The 25,440-nt window shown below is 34.6% G+C and overlaps 1 protein-coding gene across 4 annotated transcripts; it reads left to right on the top strand.

Annotated features, from left to right (window-relative positions):
- The first annotated feature begins 10,563 nt into the window (after nt 1-10,563).
- On the top strand, nt 10,564-20,682 carry LOC107870136 (periodic tryptophan protein 1 homolog). 4 transcript variants are annotated; one of them, XM_047412409.1, is made up of 17 exons: nt 10,564-10,720; nt 13,050-13,184; nt 13,895-14,094; nt 14,321-14,397; nt 14,477-14,572; nt 14,686-14,809; nt 14,944-15,002; nt 15,079-15,144; nt 18,193-18,263; nt 18,361-18,457; nt 18,644-18,718; nt 18,829-18,927; nt 19,353-19,496; nt 19,588-19,617; nt 19,692-19,754; nt 19,893-19,970; nt 20,136-20,682. In XM_047412409.1, the coding sequence occupies exons 2-17, from the start codon at nt 13,066-13,068 to the stop codon at nt 20,217-20,219; spliced, it is 1,482 nt and encodes a 493-aa protein (XP_047268365.1). In that variant the 5' UTR covers nt 10,564-10,720; nt 13,050-13,065; the 3' UTR covers nt 20,220-20,682. The 4 variants fall into 4 exon arrangements, with proteins under 4 accessions (XP_047268365.1, XP_047268366.1, XP_047268367.1 ...); XM_047412410.1 differs by lacking the exon at nt 10,564-10,720 and adding an exon at nt 11,799-12,852; XM_047412411.1 differs by lacking the exon at nt 10,564-10,720 and adding an exon at nt 13,406-13,538 and having other exon boundaries at nt 13,048-13,184.
- The last annotated feature ends 4,758 nt before the right edge of the window (nt 20,683-25,440 follow it).

The raw sequence follows: 25,440 nt of genomic DNA on the forward strand, positions 1-25,440 counted from the left end.
AATTCACCCTTTATTTTTTTTATAGTAATTTGAAATGAGGGTTTTTCCTATCTTTGACCATAGATTATAGATTAGATTTTAAAACTTTTTCTTTCAATATTTGTTTGACCATGATATTTGATCAGAGTTTGTAATATGATTTTTCAAGTAAATTTTTGAGACTTTCAGTCACGAAACTTTGAATTTTTTTTTTAGAATAACGCATCTAGTACCCCCTAACTATGACCAAATTTGTTACGACACATTCCAACTTCATGGGATCCTATTACCCCTTGAACTAAATTTTAGCATATTTTTATGAACCTTTTTAGCTTATGTGGCATCTTTTGTCAACTTTTTTAGTTGACATGACACCTTTGATGTGGGCTTCATTTTATGTAATAAAGGTGTCCCGTCAGCATAAAAGGGTGATAAAAATATGTTAAATTTGAGTTCATGAGTAATAGAACGACCCATGTAAAGTTGGGTTGTGTCGTAGCAACTTTAGCCATAGTTTGAGGTGATACTGAATACTTATCGTTTTTTTAAAAAAAGAAAAATACATATTCAAATACGACTTTGAAAATTTAAATTTTCATAGAAAGTATTACCCCTCAGTCTTGTAATACGCGAATTAAAATTTAGTCGGATACTAATAAGAATATTATTGTACCTCATGTGAGAAAAAAAAAAAAAAAGAGATATGAAAAAGGGAATAAGATGGGTGATTTTATTGTCTAAAGTTTTATGGATTAACTTTTTGATTCATTTTTGGAAACATGCCATCATCAAACATGTGTACTGTTGAAGAAACCAATTTATTTTATTCACGTAATTCAAAGATATTTTTAAAGATATTTGCATGATCATCAACTAACATAAAGCTTACTCATCATGGATTCATATTTATCTCGGTCGTTGAAAAATTATACTATATGTACAGTGATGAATCTATCCTTTATCGAGGGAGTTCGGTGTAAAATTATATGTTATATATGCATGATTAAAATTATTTTTTATGTATATATATTAGATGTTGAATCCCCTTTGGTCAGGGGCGAACCTAGGATTTGAAGTTTGTGGGTGCATCGGTGTTGTCAAAAGCGCGCATAATCCTCAAAGCAAGACTCAAAATGTGTTGAATGTTCGTCTCGCTTAATGTGCAACTTAGGTTCTAATTTATAATACATACTTTCATTTGTCAATGAGGCTTTCTAAAGAGACGGACGATTTCACTTTATCAAAAAAAAATATTTTTTTTGTTCGTATATTTGTCACTCATGTTTATATTACTAGTCTTGGATTAGATATATATTTATATTTTTCTCTCTTTATATCTTTTTTTCACTAAATCTCACACTTTATTTATACTTTGGTGCTTAAACACAATAGACGGTGAAGCTTTTTTACGCTTATTACTTTTGATAATACTGTGATGCACAATATTATCTTAAGACGTTAGAAAAACTTTCAGTGTCAATTAAGGGATATTATCATATTCAATTGGTCGCTAAAGACATGAGTAATACTGAAAATATAAATATATAGAACAAATACGAATTCTAAGCTAATAACTTTACTTTCTTATAATATGAAGCTTACTTTTAACATTATTGAATAATTGATTGTGGTAGCTCAATGGTCAAGGATGATTCATTTTACGGGATGGTCGCGGGTTCGAATCCCCAATCCTATGGATGGAAGCGATGGCTTCAACCAACTCACCTAGGTGCACTATCGTTCATCTTAATTCTTAGGGTGCACTATTAACTATATCCCAATTTCTGAAGGAATATACATATAAATTTTTTCGACGTTAACAGGTGCACGTGCACACCCACTGACACATGTGGGTCTACCTCTGCCTTCGGTTAGTTCGTATGTTCACTTATGAACCCCTTTCGTGAATATCCTGACTCCGCCACCATATATATATATGGAAAATATTCTATTTCCACTTTGAACTATATACGAAAAGGCTAAGACACACCTGCACTTTAGGAGGATCTTATTACCCCTGGACTAATTAAAATTGTATTTTTGACAACCTTAGTACCTACGTGGCACATACGTGTGCCTACGTGGACCCTTCAGTGTGTTGTACCACGTAAGCATTAAGATTGTCAAAAATACGGTTTTAATTAGTCCGGAAGTAATAAGACCCCCCTAAAGTTCGGGTGTGTCTCAACCTTTTCGCGTATAGTTCAAGGTGGAAATAGAACATTTCCTCATATATATATATATATATATATTAAACGTTAAATCTTTGTAGCTTTCAGATTTTGTGAGTCCATTAATGACGACCTATTAAAATTAGTTTATTCATAATGAATCCTTATAATATGATAAATTAATTTATTCTTCTTTTATTTATTTTTTACTTGTCACTATTTTTTTAATTTAATTTTCATTTTTACTTATTATTCTTGATAAATTAAGAAAAAATAATTTTTTTTATATTTTATTCTTAATATTAATCATTTATTCTCCAAATTATTTTTTAATACATATTTTTCATCTTGCAATGGCTTGTAGGGTAGATCAAAATTGTGAGGCAAAACATAGATTTTATCGTCGAATTCGTAAATTCCAATAATAAATCTCAGAATTTTCAGATTAAAAATAAATCAAAATTTCATAAATGTGGGACCCAACGTAACCTCGAAACAACCAATGAACTAACACTTGTCATGTTTTTATTGGTTGGTTTCGATCACTAAATCATTGTGTTCATAACTCGTTTGACCAAACTTCAGAAGTATATATCTCGAAGAAATTAACATCATATCCATCTAATCGAATTAATTTCTTTCAACAGAAAATCATTAGTGAGAAGGATGTATTACAGACAAAAGATAACGATGTATACGAAAACATTGTAAATATTATAGGGTCGTTTGGTACATCAGATAAAAACAATAATACCGTGAAAAAGTTTAAAATTGACTTTAATTTATTCCACATTTGGTATGAGGAATTAACTAATTCTAAAACTATATATATGTTATACCAAAAGTATACATTTAGTTATATTAAATAAGTTGCAAAAGAAAACTTAAAATCAAAAGAGTTTCATATTTAGATAAATTTCAATTCAATACGTAACGATAAATAAAGTATCGTATAAAATTAAACAAAGAAATTACTATTTTCTGAAATAAAACAAAAAAAAGAAAAAGGTATTATCAAATTCAATTTGACCTTTCTAACTATTATTCGTTTCTAATTATTCTTTTCGTCTTATTTTATATGGTACTGTTTGACTTATACGATATTTAAGAAGAAAAGGGTAAATCATTTCATTAAGGATAAATAAGAATTTTAGAGATAAATTATTTCTGATGATAGTAAGTTGACATTATTTTTTGAACGGACGAAAAATAAAATAGAGTCACGTAAAATGAAACGAACAAAAGAATAATTTAGATCGTTTTTTTTTTTTTTTTTTGAGTTGGTATATAGCTTTCCTACATTTTAATATAGTAGTTAAAATAACTTTGATTCCATAAATTTTTTAATTTGTTGCTCTTGAATCGATAGATTTTTTGCAATGATTTTTCTATCTTTATAAGATCGAGAAAAAGTTTATGTATATTTTATTATTTTCAAATTTTATTTGTGAAATTATATTGGATATGATGTCATAAATCTATACGATAAATTGAACGGGAAGAATTTTCTTAAATTTAACTTTTGTTTGGTTTTTTAAAACATTAGACATATAATATCTCAAGTTAGTTTTGACAAATTTTAATTTAATACATAATACTTCAAAGTTTTACATAGTTTAATATACACTTATGTGTATTAGCACAACTACAAGAATCTTATAGACCCAAAAAAGAAACAACTACAAGAATATTTAATTTATATGTGTTATTAATAATGGTTTAAGTCAACTAATAGGGAAATATTACTAATTAATTAAATGAAGAGTATAGTTTTTGCTTTAGTCATTTTCATGGTTACAAATTATCTGCATCTAGATCTAACTTTGTTAAAATAAACTATACAAAATCTCCAAAAGCATTAAAAAAAAAAAGTTGAAAATTTGCATTATATTATGTGCAAGTATTCATCTTAAAAGTTACAATTAAGTACAATGCTCCCACCTACATGAGTTGTGGTGCAGTGGATGAGGCTGCTTCACCCCTAATCAGGGATCGAGGGTTCGATCCTGAGTATAGAGAAGTCTCTGTTGGGAGCGGTACCCCCCGAATGGGGCCCTAGCCGACGCGAATCCGAATTAATCGGGCTCCAATGTGGGTACCGAACACCGGATGAGAAATCAAAAAAATAAGTACAATGCTCCCTACTAAAAGCAATTTCGTACTCGGGACTCGAATTCAAGCTTCTGATTTAGAATCGAGGAGTACTTATTATTTCACTGTAATTGTTGGTTTCAAGGGCGGATCGTCTAGTGCAATGGCAACTGGTTCATACGGAGAGATAAACATCCAGTACCCCCCGAACTATGGCCAAAATTGCTCCGACATACTCCAACTTCACAGGCGTCATATTACTCCCTGAACTCAATTTTAATGCATTTTTGTCACTTTTTTGTGCTGACATGACACTTTTACTACATAACATGGGCCGCACATCAAAGGTGTCACGTCAGCCGTAAAGGATGACAAAAATATGCTAAAATTTAGTTTAAGAATAATACGAACTCAATAACTTTTGCCTAGATAATGTTTTTTTATTAAAAAATTAATTAAATGTATGTGAACATTTAACTCAAAACCCAATTTATTAATTTGGTTACGTTATTATTGTATATTAATTTGAAAACGCTATATAATAATAAAAATCTTGAATCCGCCTCCTTTTAGCAGGTAAGTAGTCAATGTCCAATAACAATGATAGCATTAAATAATTAATTCAAAGAAAAGAAAAATTGCAAATACAAATTTTATATGAGTTGCAATATAACCAACACGGATTGTGGTGGAATGATCAAAATATCTCCATCTATCACAGATTTTCGGATTCGAACACCTATGATTGAAAAAAATCATATAAAATCCGTTGTTCCTTAAAATAAACCCTGTAACGCATGAATTCAAATTTAGTTAAATTCTTATGCAACTACTGAACACCGAGAGAAATATTTATATTTTAAAAAACAGAAAGGGCACCAAAAGCTAAAAAGGTAAAAGCCAACAATGAAAGGTCATGGACCATGAATTAGAAAATGACATTATTATATTATATTATTTATTAGATAACTACTAGAGTTGAATTTTAATTAAAATAAATTAATTATTACTAATCAATCTCGTAATCATCATAATAATGTCTTAATTAAGAATTTAATAGTTGACAATTTTGCTACTACTAATCCTCGCATTTTTCATCCAAGTTGGCCAAATTATTTTTTCAAATTTATATGTAATGAATCTTCAAAAAATAGTAAATAAATATGTAGATGATGGTTGTGAAGATGAAATTTATTTTTGTTTTGCAAGTTACATAAGAAGAAAAATATTTGAAAAAAAAAAAAAGGAATAAGAATGTATATTCTACTCAATTTTGAAAAAGAAAAAGGGCCTTAATGGTCAATAAATCCACACATGATGGTCACTTCTCACAACTAAAAGCAAAAATGCAAAAAAAAAAAATTCAAAAAAATAGTGAAAAAAACCAAAAAAGTTATATGTTCGGGAAAAGAATCACAAATATACCTAAATTTTTGCGAAATTTACTATAACACGTCTCAATTTTGTGGGGGTTTTATGACCCCCTCGATTATTTATTACCGTATTTCTGTAGCATATATTTATCTAGCTGGACCACTTTAGACTCTTACACGTAAGTGTGCGTGTATTCACACAGTGATCCAGTTGGACAAATATATGCCACTGAAATACGAAAATAAATTGTTGAGAGGGCCATTGGACCCTCGCAAAGTTGAGACATGTTACAACAAATTTTGTCAAAGTTCAGATATATTTCAATTCGTTTCCCTTATATGTTCTACGAACATATTTTAACTTATATATTACATATGTAATATTTGTATATGATAAACTATCAATATATTTTAATATGTTATAGCAGATTTGTTAATTTATTTTTACTATTGTTTAGTTGTAGATAAGGCAGAGCTAGGGGGCTCCATTATATAATAATAATAATAATTACAACAACAATAATAATAATAATAATAATAATAATAATTTTTTTAAAATTGTACTGCATAAATGATTGGTGTTGGTATTATCAAAAGGTTACTTAAATTACATGCATTTTATATGCATATAAACACAAAAATTCGTGGCTAATCGAAGTGGTAATCAAAGCAAAAAAAGTTAAAAAAGATTCTTAGCACTAAAAACAATACTAATTAATATATATAAAAAAATGACAAGAAATCCAACATTGTTTGGTATATATATAAAAATAGCAAATCGTTACTTTTTAAATACTACAACTTTTTGTTATTACTATTATTTAGATGCCAAATTATCTTAAAATGACGTGAGTCGAGAATCATGACATTTCATGTTTAAATTTTAATGAAAATAAAAATACATACTAAATAATTTCTTTCATCCGTTTAAATCTTGCTAAATAAAGTTACTCGATATTTTTGTTGGTACTGAAAAGATATATAACAAACAGTTCATAAAAATTAATCAAGGTACATGAAAACTGATCAGAACATCTTGATTATCAAACGTAAGTTGAGAATCATAACAATTCAGGTTAAAATTTCAACAAAGAAAAAAATATATATTAGGTAATTTGTTTTATCTGTTCAAGTCTCGGTGAATAAAGTTAATCACTATTTTTGCTGGTGATGAGAAGATATAAAACAAATACTTTGTAAAATTAATTCAGGTGTACGAAAACTGATGAGAACACCTCGTAAAATTAATCTAGGTGAATAAAAATTGACTAGAACGTCTTGATTTATGAGAAAAAATTATCTTGTACAAATTAGTAAAAAATAGTAGGTGCATGCATGCATGCAATCACATCTACTATCAAAAAGGTAGATTTGATTAGGGGTGGGTGTTCGGTATTTGGTACGATATTTTTAAAGTTCCAATTTGATAATTTGGTAATCGATATTTAAGAACAGATACCATGTACTATACTTATAATCGGTTCGATAATTCAGTAATCCGTAAATTACCATATTAAAGTTGAACATGTGAAAACTATGTTTAAAATTCAAAGAGTATATTTAATAGAAATCCTATCTAGTATTTTTTTTTTGTGCTTTTTACGAATATATTACCAAGGTCCACAAGATTCTTTGGGATGACTAATACTACTGTCTATTGGATTGTTAGACATATTGTAATATATATATATAGTGGCAGACCCAGCTTTTTTAGGTTGTGGGTGCTAAAAAAAATGTACTAAACAATACAGCTGCAGGGATTCATCCCAGCATGAAAAACATGAAAGTTATGTCTAAAACCAGAGCAACCAACCATGTTTTTGTTCTCTAGGTGTTTTTGTATATATTTTACCATTTTTTCACTTTTTCTTATATAATTATACCTCTTCTACATCGAGTTTAGTAGGTGCTCGAGCACCCGAAAATTGCACGTCGGTCCGCCCATGTATATATATATAGCGAATACCAATTACCAAATTTTTTTATTCGATTCGATAATTTGATTTTCAATATTTTATGCCCACCCCTAGATTTGACCTTAGATTTGACCTTATACATATGGATCAATTTGAATGGTTGTAGTAACAATTTAATATTTTATTCACTTTACATATTCATTGGCCTATGGATGAAGAGGAAGAAATAAAAAAAAGAATCAGATACCAAAATTTTTACAAACTTTTATTGATGGTTATAATTGAATCTTGGAAGGATGATGAATTGGGGATGATAGTTACATGAAACAAATTCATTGGATGTCATGTTCTGACTAGTCATGTTGAGCACATATTCTCTTCTCTTGTATCTTTTGGTCAGGTCGAAGGCTGAGTCGGGATTTTAATTAAGGAGTTCAATATTTGAAGAAAATCTAGCTAAAAGGGGTACGAAACCTACTATAAATATATAAAAAATAATTTTAATCATGTATAGATGGTATATTTTTTAGTCGAACTGGATTCGGATGAACCCTAGCCAAAGACTGGCTCCGCCCCTGGGTCCGATCGGTATATGATATTTATATTAAGACTTGAATTATCAGAATTCGCATCGTGTAAGGTTTATTAAAGAGAGGAAGTACTCCTAAGTGTAGTCTCGTCTTATAGATGTTTATCTTGTCAAGGTAGAGATCGACTAATTCTGATAGAGTTTCGATTAAAGTAAAGTATATCAAATTAAGTATGACGAGAAAGTAGTTTATATTAGCAATATTTTCATACCTCATGAGATTCCGATTAGGGTAAACAAGAATCTTATCCATCTGACCACGACCTTGATCCTTTTATTGCTAGTTTGCTAGCTACTTGCTTTAACTTCTAGGTAGTACATTAAAGTCTTAGTCAAATCTTATCTATGATCTTCATTATAAAATGAGGCTCGCGTCAAAGGTGTCATGCCAGCTAAAAAGATTGATAAAAAGGTGTCACGTCAGCTAAAAAGGATAACAAAAATTCGCTAAAATTTAGTTCAAGAGGGTAGTAGGGACCCCGTGAAGTTGGAGTGAGTCGTAGCAAATTTGATCATAGTTCGGAAGAATACTAGATGCTTTACTCTATTAAAACTATTGATCACATTAGCTACTATCAATCAACAATTAAAAGTAAAAAAAGTATAATTTGGATTCACGTTGAAAAATCTCACGTCGAGGTAAAACACTTCCTATCAAAACATAATTCGTGAATTCGAACATGAAACCTCTGATCAAATATAAAAAATTACTTATCGTTCCACTCCACCACAGTCTTTGATGCTATAATTGAATTGCTTAATTAATAGTTTTTTTTAATCTAATATTCCTCTTGAGACAGAACATGGGTTTCCATATCGACCAAAACAAACTTTTCATTGTAAAAAGAATATAATACTAAGAAAAGAAAAAAGAAAAAGTAGTTATAGGGAATGACATTTGTTGTCACTTTTATTGGGGGACCAAATTAATGGATGAATATTAAAGTGGGAATCCTAGTCAATTTGGGAATGGCAATTTCATGGAAAATAGAACAAGATAGGTTTCATATCATAAATATTTCAAAAGGTAAAATTGTGACTTGTCATGAACAAGATTGAATTGAAAGGGTGAAAGTGATACAAGTGATATACAAAAAATGATATACGTATATACTTTACAAGTTCAAGTTCGCATTTAAAATGTCACGCTCATATGTCTTCTTACGCGTCATGTTATCTAGCGACTTTCATATCAATAAATGTTTCAAAAGGTAAAATTGTGACTACTCATGAATGAGATTTGAATTGAATGGGTGAGGCGGATACAAGTGATATACAAAAAATGTGTATATGTATATATACTTTACAAGTTCAAGTTCGCGTTTAAAATGTCACGCTCATATGTCTTCTTACGTGTTATGTTATCTAGCGACTTTCATATCAATAAATGTTTCAAAAGGTAAAATTGTGACTACTCATGAATGAGATTTGAATTGAATGGGTGAGGCGGATACAAGTGATATACAAAAAATGTGTATATGTATATATACTTTACAAGTTCAAGTTCGCGTTTAAAATGTCACGCTCATATGTATTCTTACGTGTTATGTTATCTAGCGACTTTCATATCAATAAGTGTTTCAAAAGGTAAAATTGTGACTACTCATGAACAAGATTGAATTGAAAGGGTGAGGGGGATACAAGTGATATACAAAAAGTGATATATATGTATATATACTTTATAAATTCAAGTTTGCGTTTAAAATGTCATGCTCATGTGTCTTTTTACGCGTTATGTTATCTCACGACTCCAAAGATCCATGGATACAAAGAGTCTAAGTATAAGATAAAATTGTCTTCACGAGTATACAATCTATAGAGTCACTTGGTACCTGTTGCTAGTGGGAGATGACAGGTATTCCGTGAAATTAGTCAAAGTTCGCGCAAGCTAGCCTGGGCACCACGGTAATAAAAAAAAAAAAACTAGATTCTCTTCATGAGTATACAATCTATATGCCTCAAGTATTCATGCATAGCTATTTGTAAAGTCATATGTGTCCATATTGTATATGTTTTCTACATGTCTCAGGTTTCATATCGACATATGTAGTTTCTTATAGTTCTTCGAGTATTGCACCCTAGCATCCTTTAAAGTATATGATTGAAATTGTGTCGAGCCTTTCATGTTATCTGCTCGTAGAGTCATATATGTCTTCCATGATACATGTATACATGTATGTATACATGTTTCGAGTTTAATATCATTATATGAGGTCTTTCATGATATCTATACGAATATGTATTGATACAATTCACGTGTTCTTTAAAAGTTAAATTTGATATTTAAGGTTTCGTCAAACATGTAATGTTGCACCAATGCGTAACCAAAGAGCGTTATATATATATATATATATATATATATATATGCAAGCATTCCAACGAAATGATACTTTGACAACGAACTTACTGATATAAGACATATTGAGACATTAATAAATAGGCCCAAAATCTTTATCCATCCCGACCCGATTACCAAATATACCCCTGAAAACTTCTTTTTATTTCGAAAATACCCTCTCTATATAAAAACTCATCGTCTTCCAACTTAAAAATTCCTACCAAAAATAGCAGCCGCCGCCACCATTCTCCGACGAAACTCCGGTATAATTTTTCTTACTGTTTCTAATATAATTCAACTAAAATTTATTTTTGAATAATTTTATATAATAAAAAAATAATTTTTATGTAATTTTTCAGATTATTTTGATCTTTTAAGGTTATATGCAAAATGTGTTTTCTTTTATTTGCTTATTTATGTTGAAAATATTGTAATATTTGGCATTATACAAATACTTTCTAAGTAGTGTGAGTACATAGGACCTTAGATAGGAGCGTATAGAGGTTGCCGATTATGGTAGAAGGTTGGTATTTAGTTGAGCTCTGGCTCTTTCTAGTCGGGTTTAGGCATGGTGAGAGCTGAGAGCTCGCGGATTAGGGTAGAAGATTAGCAGGTAGTTGAGCTTTGACTCACTTTTTGGCGGGTTCAGGCTGGGTGGGAGATGAGAGCTCGCGGAGTAGGATAGAAGATTAGTAGGTAGTTGAGCTTTTGATTCGCTCTTTGGCGGGTTTAGGCTTGGTGAGAGCTGAGAGCTTGCGGATTAGGGTAGAAGATTAGTAGGTAGTTGAGCTTTGACTTGCTTTTTGGTTGGTTTAGGCTTGGTTAGAGCTGGGAGCTCGCGGATTAGGATAGAAGATTAGTGGGTAGTTGAGCTTTTGACTCGCTTTATTCGGGGGTTTCAGGCTTGGTGGGATCTGGCAGCTCGTGGATTAGGATAGAAGATTAGCAGGTAGTTGAGCTTTAGCTTGCTTTTTGGTGGGTTTTAGGCTTGGTTAGGAGCTGGGAGCTCGTTGATTAGTATAGAAGATTAGTGGGTATTTGAGTTTTGGCTTGTTTTCAGCTGGTTTAGGCTTGGTTAGAGCTTGGAGCTTGCGGATTAGGATAGAACGTTAGTAGGTAGTTGAGCTTTGACTCACTTTTTGGCGGATTCGGGCTTCGTGGGAGCTGAGAGCTCGCGGAGTAGGATAGAAGATTAGTAGGTAGTTGTTGACTCGATTTTTTTGGCGGGTTTAGGCTTGGTTAGAGCTGGAAGCTTGCGGATTAGGATAGAAGATTAGTAGGTAGTTGAGCTTTGACTCACTTTTTGGAGGGTTCGGGCTGGGTGGGAGATGAGAGCTTGCGGAGTAGGTAGTTGATCTTTTGACTCGATTTTTTTGGTAGGTTTAGGCTTGGTAGAGCTGGGAGCTTGCAGAGTAGGGTAGAAGATTAGTAGGTAGTTGAGCTTTGACTTGTTTTTTCGATGGGTTTAGGCTTGTTTGAGCTGGCCGTTGGGAGCTCGCGGATTAGAGTAGAAGATTAGTTCAGCTTTTTCTCGCTTTTCGCAGGTTCAAGCTTGGTGGGAGCTTGGGAGCATTGTATCTGTTGTAGTATTTGTCTTATGCATGTCTTTTCTTAGTAGTGGAATCGCACAAGTGTATAGACGACCTTAGATAGGAGAGTCAGAGGTTGCGGATTATGGTAGAAGTTTAGTATGTAGTTGAGCTTCTGACTCGCTTTTGTGGGTTTAGGCTTGGTTAGAGCTGAGAGCTCGCGGATTAGGATAGAAGATTAGTAGGTAGTGGAGCTTCTACTTGCTTTTCGGAGGGTTCAAGCTGGTTGGAGCCTGGAAGTGCTATGTTTATTATACTACTAGTTTTATGTAGTTGAACTTTGACTCGCTTTTCGGCGGGTTTTGGCTTGGTTAGAGCTGGGCGCTTGCGGATTAGGGTAGAATGTTAGTATGTTGTTGAGCTTTGACTTGCTTTTTGGCGGTTCAGACTTGGTGGGAGTCTGGTAGCGTTGTATTTATTGTAGTATCAGTCTTATGTAGTTGAACTTGACTCGTTTTTGGTGGGTTTAGGCTTTGTTAGAGCCGTGAGCACGTGGATTAGGGTAGAAGGTTAGTAGGTAGTTGAGGTTTGACTTGCTTTTTGGCAGGCTTAGGCTTGTTTAGAGCTATTAGCTTGCGAATTAGTATAGAAGGTTAGTAGGAAGTTGGGTTTCACTTGTTTTTTAGGCTTGGTGAGAGCTGGGAGCTCGCGGATTAGAGTATAAATTTAGTAGGTAGTTTTCATTTGTTCTAGCCTTGATGGACAGTTACGTGCTACGGTACCTGTTGCCGGTGGGAGGTGGCTAGTTGAGCTTTGACTCGCTTTTCGGCGGGTTTAGCCTTGGTGGGAGCACTGTGTCTGTTGTGGTATTAGTATTTTCTTTTCAGTAGCTGCATTATTTCGTTGTTTCTATTGTTTCTTTTCTTTGAATGTTCTGTTTTGTTTTCATGTTTTCTTCACCTATCGTATTTGTCTTTCATAAATACTTTTGATTTCCTTTGTGAATTTCCTTGATTATTCTTGTTAACTTCTTCTCATAATGGGTCTTTGCTTGTTGATGTAGATAAACCAGTGTAAGAATGATAGCAGCTATTTCATGGGTTCCAAAAGGGGTTGCAAAGGCAGTCCCAGCTGAGGCTGAGCCCCCTTCGAATGAAGAAATTGAGGAGCTTTTGAAGAGTGGTCTCCTCGATAAACGGTATTATTTTTCATTTTGTCTTTCCCCAATCTCTTTCCCCTCCCAGGAGAAAGTGTCGGGAATCCAAATTGGCCTGACTTGTTTCAGCTAGAATTCGTAATCCTTATAACCAACCTTCTTTGAGGCTGGTTGATGACTTCTTAATATATAGTCTTGATTGAAACCCTTGATCCCACTTCTAAGTGCATGTCTTTCTGAAATAAGCTCGTTCACACTTCTAGGCTCCGTTTCAGTTTGTGTAAGTGAGCTTTAGCAGAATTAATAAACCATCCAGGTGGTGCATTGCATGTGGTTTGATTCGGCAGCACTGATGCTTTTCTCATATTCATACAATTCACAGAGAAAGCTTTTTCGGTGCGTAAAAGTAATTAACATTGACTGATTTAAGGCCTACTCCCTCTGTTTCAATTTGTTTGTCCACTTTCCTTTTTAGTCCGTTTTAAAAAAGAATGCCTCTTTTCTTTTTTGACGACTTCTTAATTCCAACTTTCCACATGACATGTTTAAGGCACAAGATTTGCATATCTTTGATTTAAAACCACAGGATTCAAAAGTCTTCTTTTCGTTCAAAAATCCGTGCCAAGTCATAAGAAGGCAAACAAATTGAAACGGAGGGGGTCTAATTTTTGGAATTAAACTTGATACTTACGTTCTGTGTAATCTTTGCTTTGCCCGACTATTGAAAGTCTGTTTCTTTATTTCCATTCCAGTGAAGATAGCGATGATAAGGAAGCTGAAGATGATATGAATGTCGATGAATCCAAGGAAAATGAGGATGATGAAGTTGCTCATGCATTAGTGGCTGCTGATGCACTTGGAAAGGCTACACAAGTTGCGTCTGTAGGAACCGATGACATAACAGATGGTTTAAAGGAATTGGACATGGACAACTATGATGAGGAGGAGGATGGTAAGTTTAGTCCATTGGCTAATATGTTGATTTGGGTTAACATAGTTTTTCTCTTCATTTTTATATCTAATGTACTGGCAGTATTTTTTCGTATTAATTTTTTCCGAGACCTAGTTTATATCAATTTTTATTTGGAAACATTTTCTAACTTTTATCTTAATGTCATATTTAAATGGATTTTAATGTAGTTTGCGTGTCTCTCTCGGCATGTGTTTGATATTGTCAGGAATCGAGCTTTTTGGTTCAGGACTCAAAGATGTGTACTATGCAAGTAATGACATGGACCCATATCTCAAGGATAAGGTTAACAGTGTGATCAATTTGTTCTTCCATCATGTTGTAACCGTTCAAGTACTACTGACTGGAAGAATTCTTCTTTCAGGATAACGACTCTGAAGATGATGACGACATGATAATAAGACCGGATGATTCTGTTATAGTTTATGCTACCAATGAGGATGATGTCAGTCAACTCGAGGCAAGTAAAAATCTTACTTCACGACTCAACAACTTAATATTACTTTAATCTGTATGGTCCTTTTAATTTCATTTGGCCACCCTTTAATTTGCGACTCTGATCCATGACAACAGATAATGATCGTGGAAGATTTATCAGATGGTGAAATAAGCATGTATGTTCACCATGCTCTTATTATACCTGCCTTTCCTCTTTGCACAACATGGCTCGATTGCCCTATTAAAGGCGGGGAGAGAGGTATGTTTCTGCTTGAAGTTGAGCTTTATGCTGCCTAAGTATATTTTTTTTTTGTTTTGAACATATGTTACTTTTGAAAGCAACTTTTCATGTACTCATGTTAATAAACAAATTGTCGAACTATATGTTAATAGGTAATTTCATAGCTGTGGGTTCAATGGAACCAGCAATCGAAATTTGGGACATTGACATAGTAAGTGACTCCACACTGATGTTTATGAACTCCCGGGTCACTACTCACCATATCTCACTATCTTCTTTCTCCGTAGATAGACGAGGTGCAACCATCTGTTATTTTAGGTGGCATTGATGAGATAAAGAAAAAAGGGAAAAAGGTAATTTGAGCAATTTGACCTTTCTACTGTCTTTGATCCAATTTTCAGTTGGAATGCTCTTGTATGCTACGCTATGTTGCTAAGACTCTCCAATATGTTACTGCACCTCTGTCGGATCCTCTAAAACGCTCTACTATTGAAGGATCCAACACGTACCTGTCAACATTTTTGAAGATTCCGAACAACATAGATGCTAGGTTAACTTGAGTAGTTGAAATTTGTTCTAGATTAAAAGATAAAAAATACGTCAATTATTTTCTTTGGTCATTCTCGCTAAGTTGTTTAGACTCGCTAAGGCTAGGGAGAAGAAGGGTCGGGACCTCGATCAGGTGAGGTGCATTAAGGGGGAGGATGGTAGAGTGTTGGTGGAGGACGGCCACATTAAGAATAGATGGCAGTCGTACTTTCATAGGCTCTTAAATGACGAAGGGGATAGAGCTATTGTGTTAGGAGAATTGGAGCACTCAGAGGAGTGTCGGGATTTTAGCTATTGTAGACGTTTTAAGGTAGAAGAGGTTAGACAGGCTGTTCGCAGGATGCGAAGGGGTAGGGCGACGGGGCCGGATGAGATACCGGTGGAGTTTTGGAAGTTCGTTGGAGAGGCTGGTGTAAGGTGGTTGACTGGATTGTTTAATGAAATCTTCAGGACGGCAAAGATGCCCGAGGCTTGGAGGTGGAGTGCCATGATCCCTCTCTATAAGAATAAGGGGGACATTCAGAGTTGCAATAACTATAGGGGGATTAAGTTATTGAGTCACTCTATGAAGATCTGGGAGAGAGTGGTCGAGGTGAGGCTGAGACGGATAGTGTCTATTTCGGAAAATCAGTTCGGATTTATGCCCGGCCGCTCGACGACGGAGGCAATCCACCTGGTACGGAGGTTGGTGGAACAGTATAGGGAAAGGAAGAAGGATCTGCACATGGTATTTATCGACCTGGAGAAGGCTTACGACAAAGTCCTCAGGGAGGTGCTTTGGAGATGCTTGGAGGTGAGTGGAGTACCGCTGGCATATATCAGAGCAATTAAGGATATGTATGATGGAGCGAAAACCCAGGTGAGGACGGCGGGAGGAGACTCAGAGCATTTTACTGTCCTGACAGGATTGCACCAGGGATCTACTCTTAGTCCCTTTTTGTTTACGTTGGTGATGGATGTGTTGACGCGGCGTATTCAAGGGGAGGTGCCGTGGTGTATGCTTTTTGCCGACGATGTAGTTCTGATAGATGAGACTCGAGGGGGTGTGAATGACAAATTAGAGGTGTGGAGGCAAACTCTTGAGTCTAAAGGGTTCAGGGTGAGCAGAAGCAAGACAGAGTATGTGGAATGCAAGTTTAATGACGTGAGGCAGGAGAATGAGGTAGTAGTGAAGCTGGAAGCACAGGAGGTATGTAAGAAGGATAATTTCAAGTATCTTGGGTCCGTGATCCAGAGTAACGGGGAGATTGACGAGGATGTCTCGCACCGTATTGGGGCGGGATGGATGAAGTGGAAGCTCGCGTCGGGGGTGCTGTGTGATAAGAAGGTGCCGCCCAAGCTTAAAGGCAAATTCTACAGGGTGGTAGTCCGTCCGGCCTTGTTGTATGGAGCGGAGTGTTGGCCAGTTAAGAACTCCCACATCCAAAAAATGAAGGTGGCAGAAATGCGGATGTTGCGCTGGATGTGTGGGCTGACTAGAGGGGATAGAGTTCGGAATGAGACTATCCGGGAGAAGGTTGGTGTGACTTCAGTGGAGTGCAAGATGCGGGAAGCCCGATTGAGATGGTTCGGACACGTGAAGAGGAGGGGCATGGATGCCCCGGTCCGTAGGTGTGAGAGGCTAGCGTTGGATGGTTTTAGGCGGGGTAGGGGTAGGCCGAAGAAGTACTGGGGTGAGGTGATTAGGCGGGACATGGAACAGTTACAGCTCACCGAGGACATGACCCTAGATAGGAAGGTCTGGAGGACGCAAATTAGGGCAGAGGACTAGGGCCAGTTTGGGTCGCTAGTGTAGGGAATTACTTGGTGGGGGTTTTATTCCTGTTATGATTCCGTGTTCCGTGTTCCATGTTTTATTACGAATCTGTGTGCTTTCCTCTGCTTTCCTCTGTTTTATATTACTTATGGGTGCCGTATTTATGTTATGTAATCTGCTTCTGTGCTTTACTATGTGTTTGTGTGGTGGTATCTCGTGCCTTGAGCCGGGGGTCTATCGGAAACAGCCTTTCTACTTCTTTAGAGGTAGAGGTATGGACTGCGTACATCTTACCCCCCCAGACCCCACTAGGTGGGAATACACTGGGTTTGTTGTTGTTGTTGTTGTTGGTCATTCTCCATGTCACTGTGGGCTAGTTTCCCGGGAATTGCATTTGGAATATAGTAGTAAGCTAATGCGCACTTAATAAATAAATTTTAAAAAATGGAAAAAATAGTGGGTTGGCAATTGGAGATGGCCTAGTTCCGATAGTCTCTCTTACATCATGCATGTGCGTCATGCCAGCTCTTCAATAATAGGTCTGTTCCTTGATGCTTGATATTCTGGATTAGGAACTATCTGCAATAGTTGTCCGAGAGGCTCTAATTTATGGCCATTTGAGCAACCTGAGGTGGTACCTTAAAGGGGCTTATACCAACAAATCGAGCAGCTACCTTAAAGGGCTTGGGGTTCAGATCAACTGCCATGTTGTTGGTTAACTCTCTCCATGCCGCTACTGTTTTTACTGCACGCCGTACATGGCAAGCATACCTAATCCAAGTACATCCTTTTGGTCAATAAGAGCACTGCAAGCACCAGCTTTGATGTGAACCTCTTCGATTTGTCCTTGTGGACAACGCTATTCTTGAGTGAGAGAGAGACATGAAGAGAGAGACTTATTATTTGGTTTGAAGAGAAACTAACTCTAAACTACCATTTTGTTTGTCCGTAATGGCAGCAAACATGGTCAATTTTGTGGGAAGTATTTAATAAACACCAAATACCAATGCTGAAAACTTACAGAGTATTCAATGATCTTCTGAGGAAACTTACCTCTGTGCGCCATTTACCGACTTTGCAATTTTTCCTCTTGCAGAAATCTATCAAATACAAGAAGGATAGCCACACGGATGCAGTACTTGGTCTTTCTTGGAACAAGGAATATAGGTATGGAATTTTGATCGATGAGTGTGTGATATTTGCCAGTGCCGCTCTGAGAGGTTAATCAAACTTCAGATTTTGTCTTATTCAACATCCTATGCAGGAATATACTTGCTAGTGCTAGTGCTGATCATTCAGTCAAGGTTTGGGATGTGACTACCGAAGCGTGTAATCTCACTATGAACGACCATACAGACAAGGTAGAAGTCAAAAAAAATGTAGCAGTTCTTTAAGCATTTCAATCATAGATACAGTCTAAATATCTCGTCTTTGCTAGATTTCGGGGATCTGACTGATGAAAATTGAATTACCTACGGAACATCAGTGACCAACTTGCTTACAAATTATTGAAAGAAGCAGATTCATGATCTTGCTATGTTTGACAGGTTCAAGCAGTTGCATGGAATCCATTTGCACCACAGATTCTTCTGAGCGGTTCATTCGATCATACAGTTTGCTTGGTGATTAAACACTTCTCCGTTTTCCTTATTGCCCCTTTTATTCTTGAAAGTTAGGACTGGATTAATTTCTTACTTTAAGACGCTAATTCAACTTGCAACATGTCTTGCAGAAAGATGGGAGGAAACCCTCTCACAGTGGATATAAGTTTTCAGTTGGAGCCGACGTTGAAAGCCTGGCTTGGGATCCACATTCGGAGCATTCATTTGTGGTCAGTGCTTGAACTGCGTTTGTGATTAACTCGATCTACGTTGAGGCTTTGTTTGTTTTGGCATGCTACAGGATAGTATAATTCTTTTGATTCTGTTATGGGAATCGTTGGTGGGGAGATTGTCTACGTTTTGCTTAGCCTTGGTGTGGGAACTAAGGATGGGAGGATTGTGTTCGTTGGTTAGGTAAATATGCTATGTGTTCGGGGTGGAGTGATATTGAAATAAGTTTGACAATTAGTTTACTTTCCCCTCGCGCATGCTTTATTTTTTGCTCGTTGAACTTTTTGAAACGTATTATTTAGTGCAGAAAATTAAAAGTATTTTTCTCCCTCCATGTCTCTATGTACTTGAATGAAAATTAACACTGGATAAATTCAAAACGCCATGTAATCCTGTTTCCCCTTGACCCCCGTCAAATTTTCAGGCTAGCTTGGAGAACGGTACAGTCAGTAGTTTTGATATCCGTGCTGCTAGTTCTGATTCGACTTCCGAGACAAAGCCAAGTTTCACCATTCATGCTCATGATAAAGCAGCGTCTTCGGTGTCCTTTAATCCCCTAGTCCCAAATGTAAGCGGAACCTCGCTTTTTTCCTTTCCCTGTAATCGATGTTACCTTCTCAATATTTGCGTTAATCACTTCGCTCGTGTATTCTTGACAGCTTCTGGCAACTGGTTCCACGGACAAGACGGTACTCTCTCACGTCTGTTCACTGCTTATTATAAAGCTACTCCAATGGTTACTAATCTAATGAATGTGCTGCAGGTTAAATTATGGGATTTGACCAACAATCAACCTTCTTGTGTCACGTCTAAGAATCCGAAAGCTGTATGTGGTTCGCAAATGTTTTTTCGTTCTTGAAAATTCAAGTTTGATGCATATATCTCCTTGAATCTGTTGCTTATACATTTTGATCGACGAAATACTAACTATCATAAGGACCCCTTTCGATTAATTTTTTATCAGGGAGCCGTCTTCTCTGTATCTTTCTCGGATGATTGCCCCTTTTTGCTTGCTATCGGTGGCTCTAAAGGGAATTTGCAGGTGCGTTGTGTTCCTTTTGAAACTCTTGGTAAAGCCCCCAGGCTTTGCATTTTTTTGAAACGAGGTCCTCTTTAACGCGACATAAAGAACATGCAAGTGCTGTTCTTGCTTATTCTTGATAAACCAGCGTTTACGCTGAGACTTATCTTCGCTTATCATTTACAGCTATGGGATATTTCGTCTGAAGACTCCGTGTTGAAGAAATATGGGAAATACGCTGCACAAAAAAAGGCGTCGCCCAACTCATAATCCAAATGTAATTTTCAAGATATCGATTATGAGTGAGCGCGTATCGTATGAACATGGTAAATTTCGCTGTTGCTGCACATTGACTGGACCAAGTGAAGAGTTTGGTGGAATCAAGATTTTCATCGAACATGTATCGCGACAAAGATCAGGGTCCAAATCTTAACTGAGATTGAAAAATGCTAGGTGATCTCTTTCCGTTTGCTTCAATTTTGTCAGGCAGAGTTATCTCGTACTTGTGTTGGTCGAAGGTAGCAGATTACCGATGATGTAATAGCTTACGATCGAGCTATTCGAACACGAGTATTATCTAGAAAAAAAAGTACACTGAACATGTTGGTTGATTTTTTATTTTTTTTAATTTACCAAAGTCTATCAGGGTGAAATATGAAAGTAGGAAAAGTTTGTTCTATATTGTTAACTTTAATGTTATGCAATTCTGGAAAATTTTCTTTTTGTGAAGAAATTATTTTTGTTTAGTATAAATATTTTTTTTATTCACCAACCAAACACATTCCTAACGATATTATTCTTTACAAAACTAGAGCAAGAGTGAAATAGAAACAACCTATTGCAGAAGTGCATAGTAACGCTGCGTACAATAGACCTTTGTGGTTAGGCTCTTTCTCGAACTTTGTGCATAGTAACGCTGCATACAATAGACCCTTGTGGTTAGGCTCTTTCTCAAACTTCGTGCATAGTAACGCTGCGTACAATAGACCCTTGTGGTTAGGCTCTTTCTCGAACTTCGTGCATAGTAACGCTGCGTACAATAGACCCTTGTGGTTAGGCTCTTTCTCGAACTTCATGCATAGTAACGCTGCGTACAATAGACCCCTGTGGTTAGGCTCTTTCTCGAACTTCGTGCATAGTAATGCTGCGTACAATAGACCCTTGTGGTTTGGTTCTTTCACGAACTTCATGCATAGTCGAGCTTTTGTGCACCAGACTACCCTTTTTTTAGAATGGTATAGGTATCGCGCACGTGTCTAGAAACTAATAACAAAAAAATAAGGTGCTTAATCAAAGTTTTATGATTCTAAAAAGACATTAGCACCTTAATTTCTTTAACTAATGCTAACATGATTATTATAATTATTTTGAAATGGTGGCTTGTGAAAAGTAAAACTAAAGACTTCAATAAAAGTTATAATTTTTAAATCTATTAGATTCATTCGTTCGTAGAGCTATTGACTTGGTCGTAAAAATTTTTTGAAACATCACTAACGATATTGCGAGAAGTCAATTTTTTTTAAAATAATTATTGTCAACCTTTTTCAGATACGAATCTATTACATTTATGACTTAAAAATGGAAGACTAATAAATGTGAAATTAGTTGAGGAAATTAATTTCAATGAATCAAAGAACTAGACGTTGCCATTTTTTAAAAAGTCTAAAATCCAAATATGACAAAGTCTTGGTACTTTTAATGCTTAAATTGGTAACCTAAATCATTAATATTATTTTTTTGTTTCTACTGGCCGTTCGGTATTTATATTGGAGTCCGACTAATCTAAATTCACATCGTGCAGGGTATATTCGAGGGAAGCGCTATCGATTAATTTTTTTTTATTTCATATTCAAAACTCGAAATCGAAACCTCTGATTAAGGAAGATATGTTTGCGCAATTTTGACCTTGTCTATGAAAACTTTAAAACTTAATTATTTAACTTCCTACAACTTCTACACCCTAATCACAATGTCAATTTTTTACACTATAACCTATGATTTCAAAGTTAATTACATATAAATATGTTGGTTAACTAATAAGAAAATAAGGTAAGTTACATAATATCATACACTAATATTATACTAACAAAAGTTGCTTTTAGTAGAGCCGTCAATATGGGTCTGGTCTGTTGGGCCGGTCCGACTTGATCAGATCTATAATTTGATGGAGTTGAGCATCAATTTTTGAGCTCGTTCAAGAACATGGCTTTTTAGCTCGGCCCGGATAAGCCCGTTGCCCTTGGGGCTTGAACAATGTGGATTGGGCTAGCCCGTGGGCTTGCCCGTACGTCAAATACATGCAACTATTTAGATTACTTATTAGTATTTTTATTTGGTTTAAAGGATATCATGTCAAAAGTTAATTAATCTCGCTATTAGGAGTATTTTCTGGGGTGTTAAAGACTTGATTAACAAGTATTAACACTATGTAATATTGTCTAATAATATTTATGTTTATTACCATTCTAAAAGTAAATTATAAAATATTATTTTTTAAAAAGTGGGCTGACCCGTGAGGCTCTCAGCTCACAGAGTAATGGTGTGGGCTTTGTATTTTTTGGCCCATCATTTTGATAGACCAGCCCGGCCTGACCCGCCAAACTCAAAGCCTGTGTGGGCTAACTCAAATAGGCTGGGCCGACCCATATTGACAGCTCTAACTTTTAGGTGTGCTACTTAAAACATAATTTAAATTTATAAAGTATTTAATGTTTAGCGCCACATAAACAAACTTCAAATCTCGAACCTAAAATTTCAAACCTCGAATCTGAAGTCTTGAACATTAGACTTTAGGATTCGAAGTTTGAACAATCAACGCCTAATTTCAGACTCGAAGATTTGGAGTTCGTATTTTAGATCTTCGAGTCTGAAGTTAAACTCTCGATAATTCAAAACTTCAGACTCGACAATCTGAATAAAGGAGGAGCGGTTTAAAACTTGCTAAATCTAACTAAATTTTTTATCTTTTTTTTTTTTTTTTTAAGAACTGGATATATTATAATGGATGCTCGAAAATTAGCTAGATGGGTCATCGTCGATACGTTGGCTCAAAAAAAAATTATTGAGAAAATAAATTACGTAATAAATAAATTCTTATCTCTAAAAAGATAAGATAGACATAGCCCTTTTTGGTAAGAAAGTTTGATACTTCATACACGTAACTTAATGTCTCAAAATTAATTTTTGAACCTAAATTAAATTAGATTAAATTAATATTTTAAATTTAAAATTTAAATATTCAAAAAATCAGACAGAAAGAACAATAATTTGCAGATCTTCTCATATCAATATAACGAAAAATATATTCTAAAATATTAATTTAAGTTTACATAATTTGAAGTGATAATACTCACAAAAATACATGAACTTTGATCGGATTTTCAGTTGAACATACTGAATTTTGCGGGGGTTCTATTACCCCTAGATTTTTTTTTTCGTATTTTAATGGCATATATCTGTCCACTTGGACACCTGTAAATATGAGGTTGACGCGTATATTACACCGCCATCTGCCAAAAATATACATATAAAAATAAGATTGACGCATGTATTATATTGTCAGCCGCCGAAACTGGACATAGCATTTTGGGGGAGGGGGATTAATCCCCTCAAAGTTTTAGTATACTCAACTCAAAATTCGATCAAAGTTTGAATATTTTTGTGAGTATTATTCCTAATTTAAAAATCAAGAGGCGAAAAATGACAAAATAATTGTTTGTTATTTTTTGGACCACTTCAATTGGAAAAAGTGGCTAATTCAATAATTGATGTATAATATAGTTATGACATTTTTCAGTTTTCACATGGAATTTCTGATTTTTGTACAAATTGTAAGATGAAAGACTTTGGCAAGTCAATTGTGGATGATTTTCATTCATGGATAATCAGTAGCGGAGTCAGAATTTTTATTAAAGAGATTTAAAAGTATTTATACGAACTAATCAAAGAGGATTTAATATTTACTATAGATGCATAAAAAATATTTTTAACGATATAAAAATAGTATAAAAATACTATTAATTTTTATTAAAGGAATTCAGATGAATCCCTAGAGTAAAGATGATTCCGTCACTGGAGTAATGTAATGTCATGTCATCACAAAAATAAACATTGGGCCAACTTTATAAGGACTTCTTGTATTTTACTTTTCTTTTTTCAATTTGGTTTAATGATCTGGTATTCAAAATTCTATTCACGTTAATCTGGTTGTGTAATGCTAGGTTTATTAAGAAAGTAGAGCGATTTGCGATTTGAATTGAAAAGGTTTTGATTTGTAAAACTCGAACTTGAAATCTGATGTTTAGAGTAGTAAGATCTCAACCGTTTCATCAGGTCTGTTGGCGATATAACGAGATTTCGTGTTCTTTTTTTTGTTATATACAGTTTATTTTTTATTTCTTCTTTGTGGGGGGTGACGTGGGGGTGGGCAACTTTATTAGGACTTCTTTTATTTTACTTCTCTTTTTTTTTTAATTTTGATTTAATCACCTGATATTCAGAATTCTAGTCACGTTAATCTGGTTTAATAATGCTAGATTTACTAAGAAAGTAGAACGGTCTGTATTGAAAAAGTTTTCATTTACAAAACTCGAACATGAAATTTGATGTTTAGAGTAGTAAGATCTCAACCATTTCATCAGATTTCTCGACGATATAACGAGATTCTATGTTCTCCTTTTTGTTATATATAGTTTATTTTTCTTTTTTTTTTCTTTGTGGGGGTGGGGTGGGAGGATTGGGATAGGGTTGGATGAGACTAATAAAGTACGAAAAAAGTGAAAATAATAAATAAATGTGAAACCAGACATAATCACGTTCGAAACTTTTAGATGTTTGGTGAAAATCCAACCTTATATCTTTTATGTCGCAGTTTTTTTTTTTTTTGACTTCTCACGCGGTATTCGATTTCCTCTTTAGGGTTTAACTAACTCATTTACATTGGAAATTGCAAGCGCTTTCTATTAAAGATGACTTACTTCTGATTGTTTAATTTTTGTTCTATAGTGATATGTGTTCTCATATACTTCAATTTATTTATTTATTTATTTATTTTGAGAAAGGTATATAAGATTAATAAGAATTTGTTTATTTAGACTTGTTATGTTACAAACCTAAATTTCTAGTGATTTACGTCCCACTTACTTAGAAAAGAAATTTTATAAAATTGGATCTTTAATATTGTCCTTTTATTAAACAGGAAAGATGCTCTTGTAATTCATTTTCAACTTTATTATTATCCTCATATTAATAGACAAAAATGGAAATTAGTTATGAAATTAATCGTTAAGCTATCATTAAGGTGCTTGTGGTTAACATAATTTTTTAGGTAATTCATTACTTATACGTCGTTAAATAAAGAGATAAATATTCAAATTTGCTACGATACACTTCAATTTCATGTGAGTTTTATTATCCTCCTGAACTCAATTTTAGCATATTTTTGTCACCTTTTTGTGTTGGCGTAGTGCTTTTATTACATAAAATGGGGTCC

Source organism: Capsicum annuum, chromosome 5, assembly GCF_002878395.1.
Source record: "Capsicum annuum cultivar UCD-10X-F1 chromosome 5, UCD10Xv1.1, whole genome shotgun sequence".
NCBI lineage: Eukaryota > Viridiplantae > Streptophyta > Magnoliopsida > Solanales > Solanaceae > Capsicum > Capsicum annuum.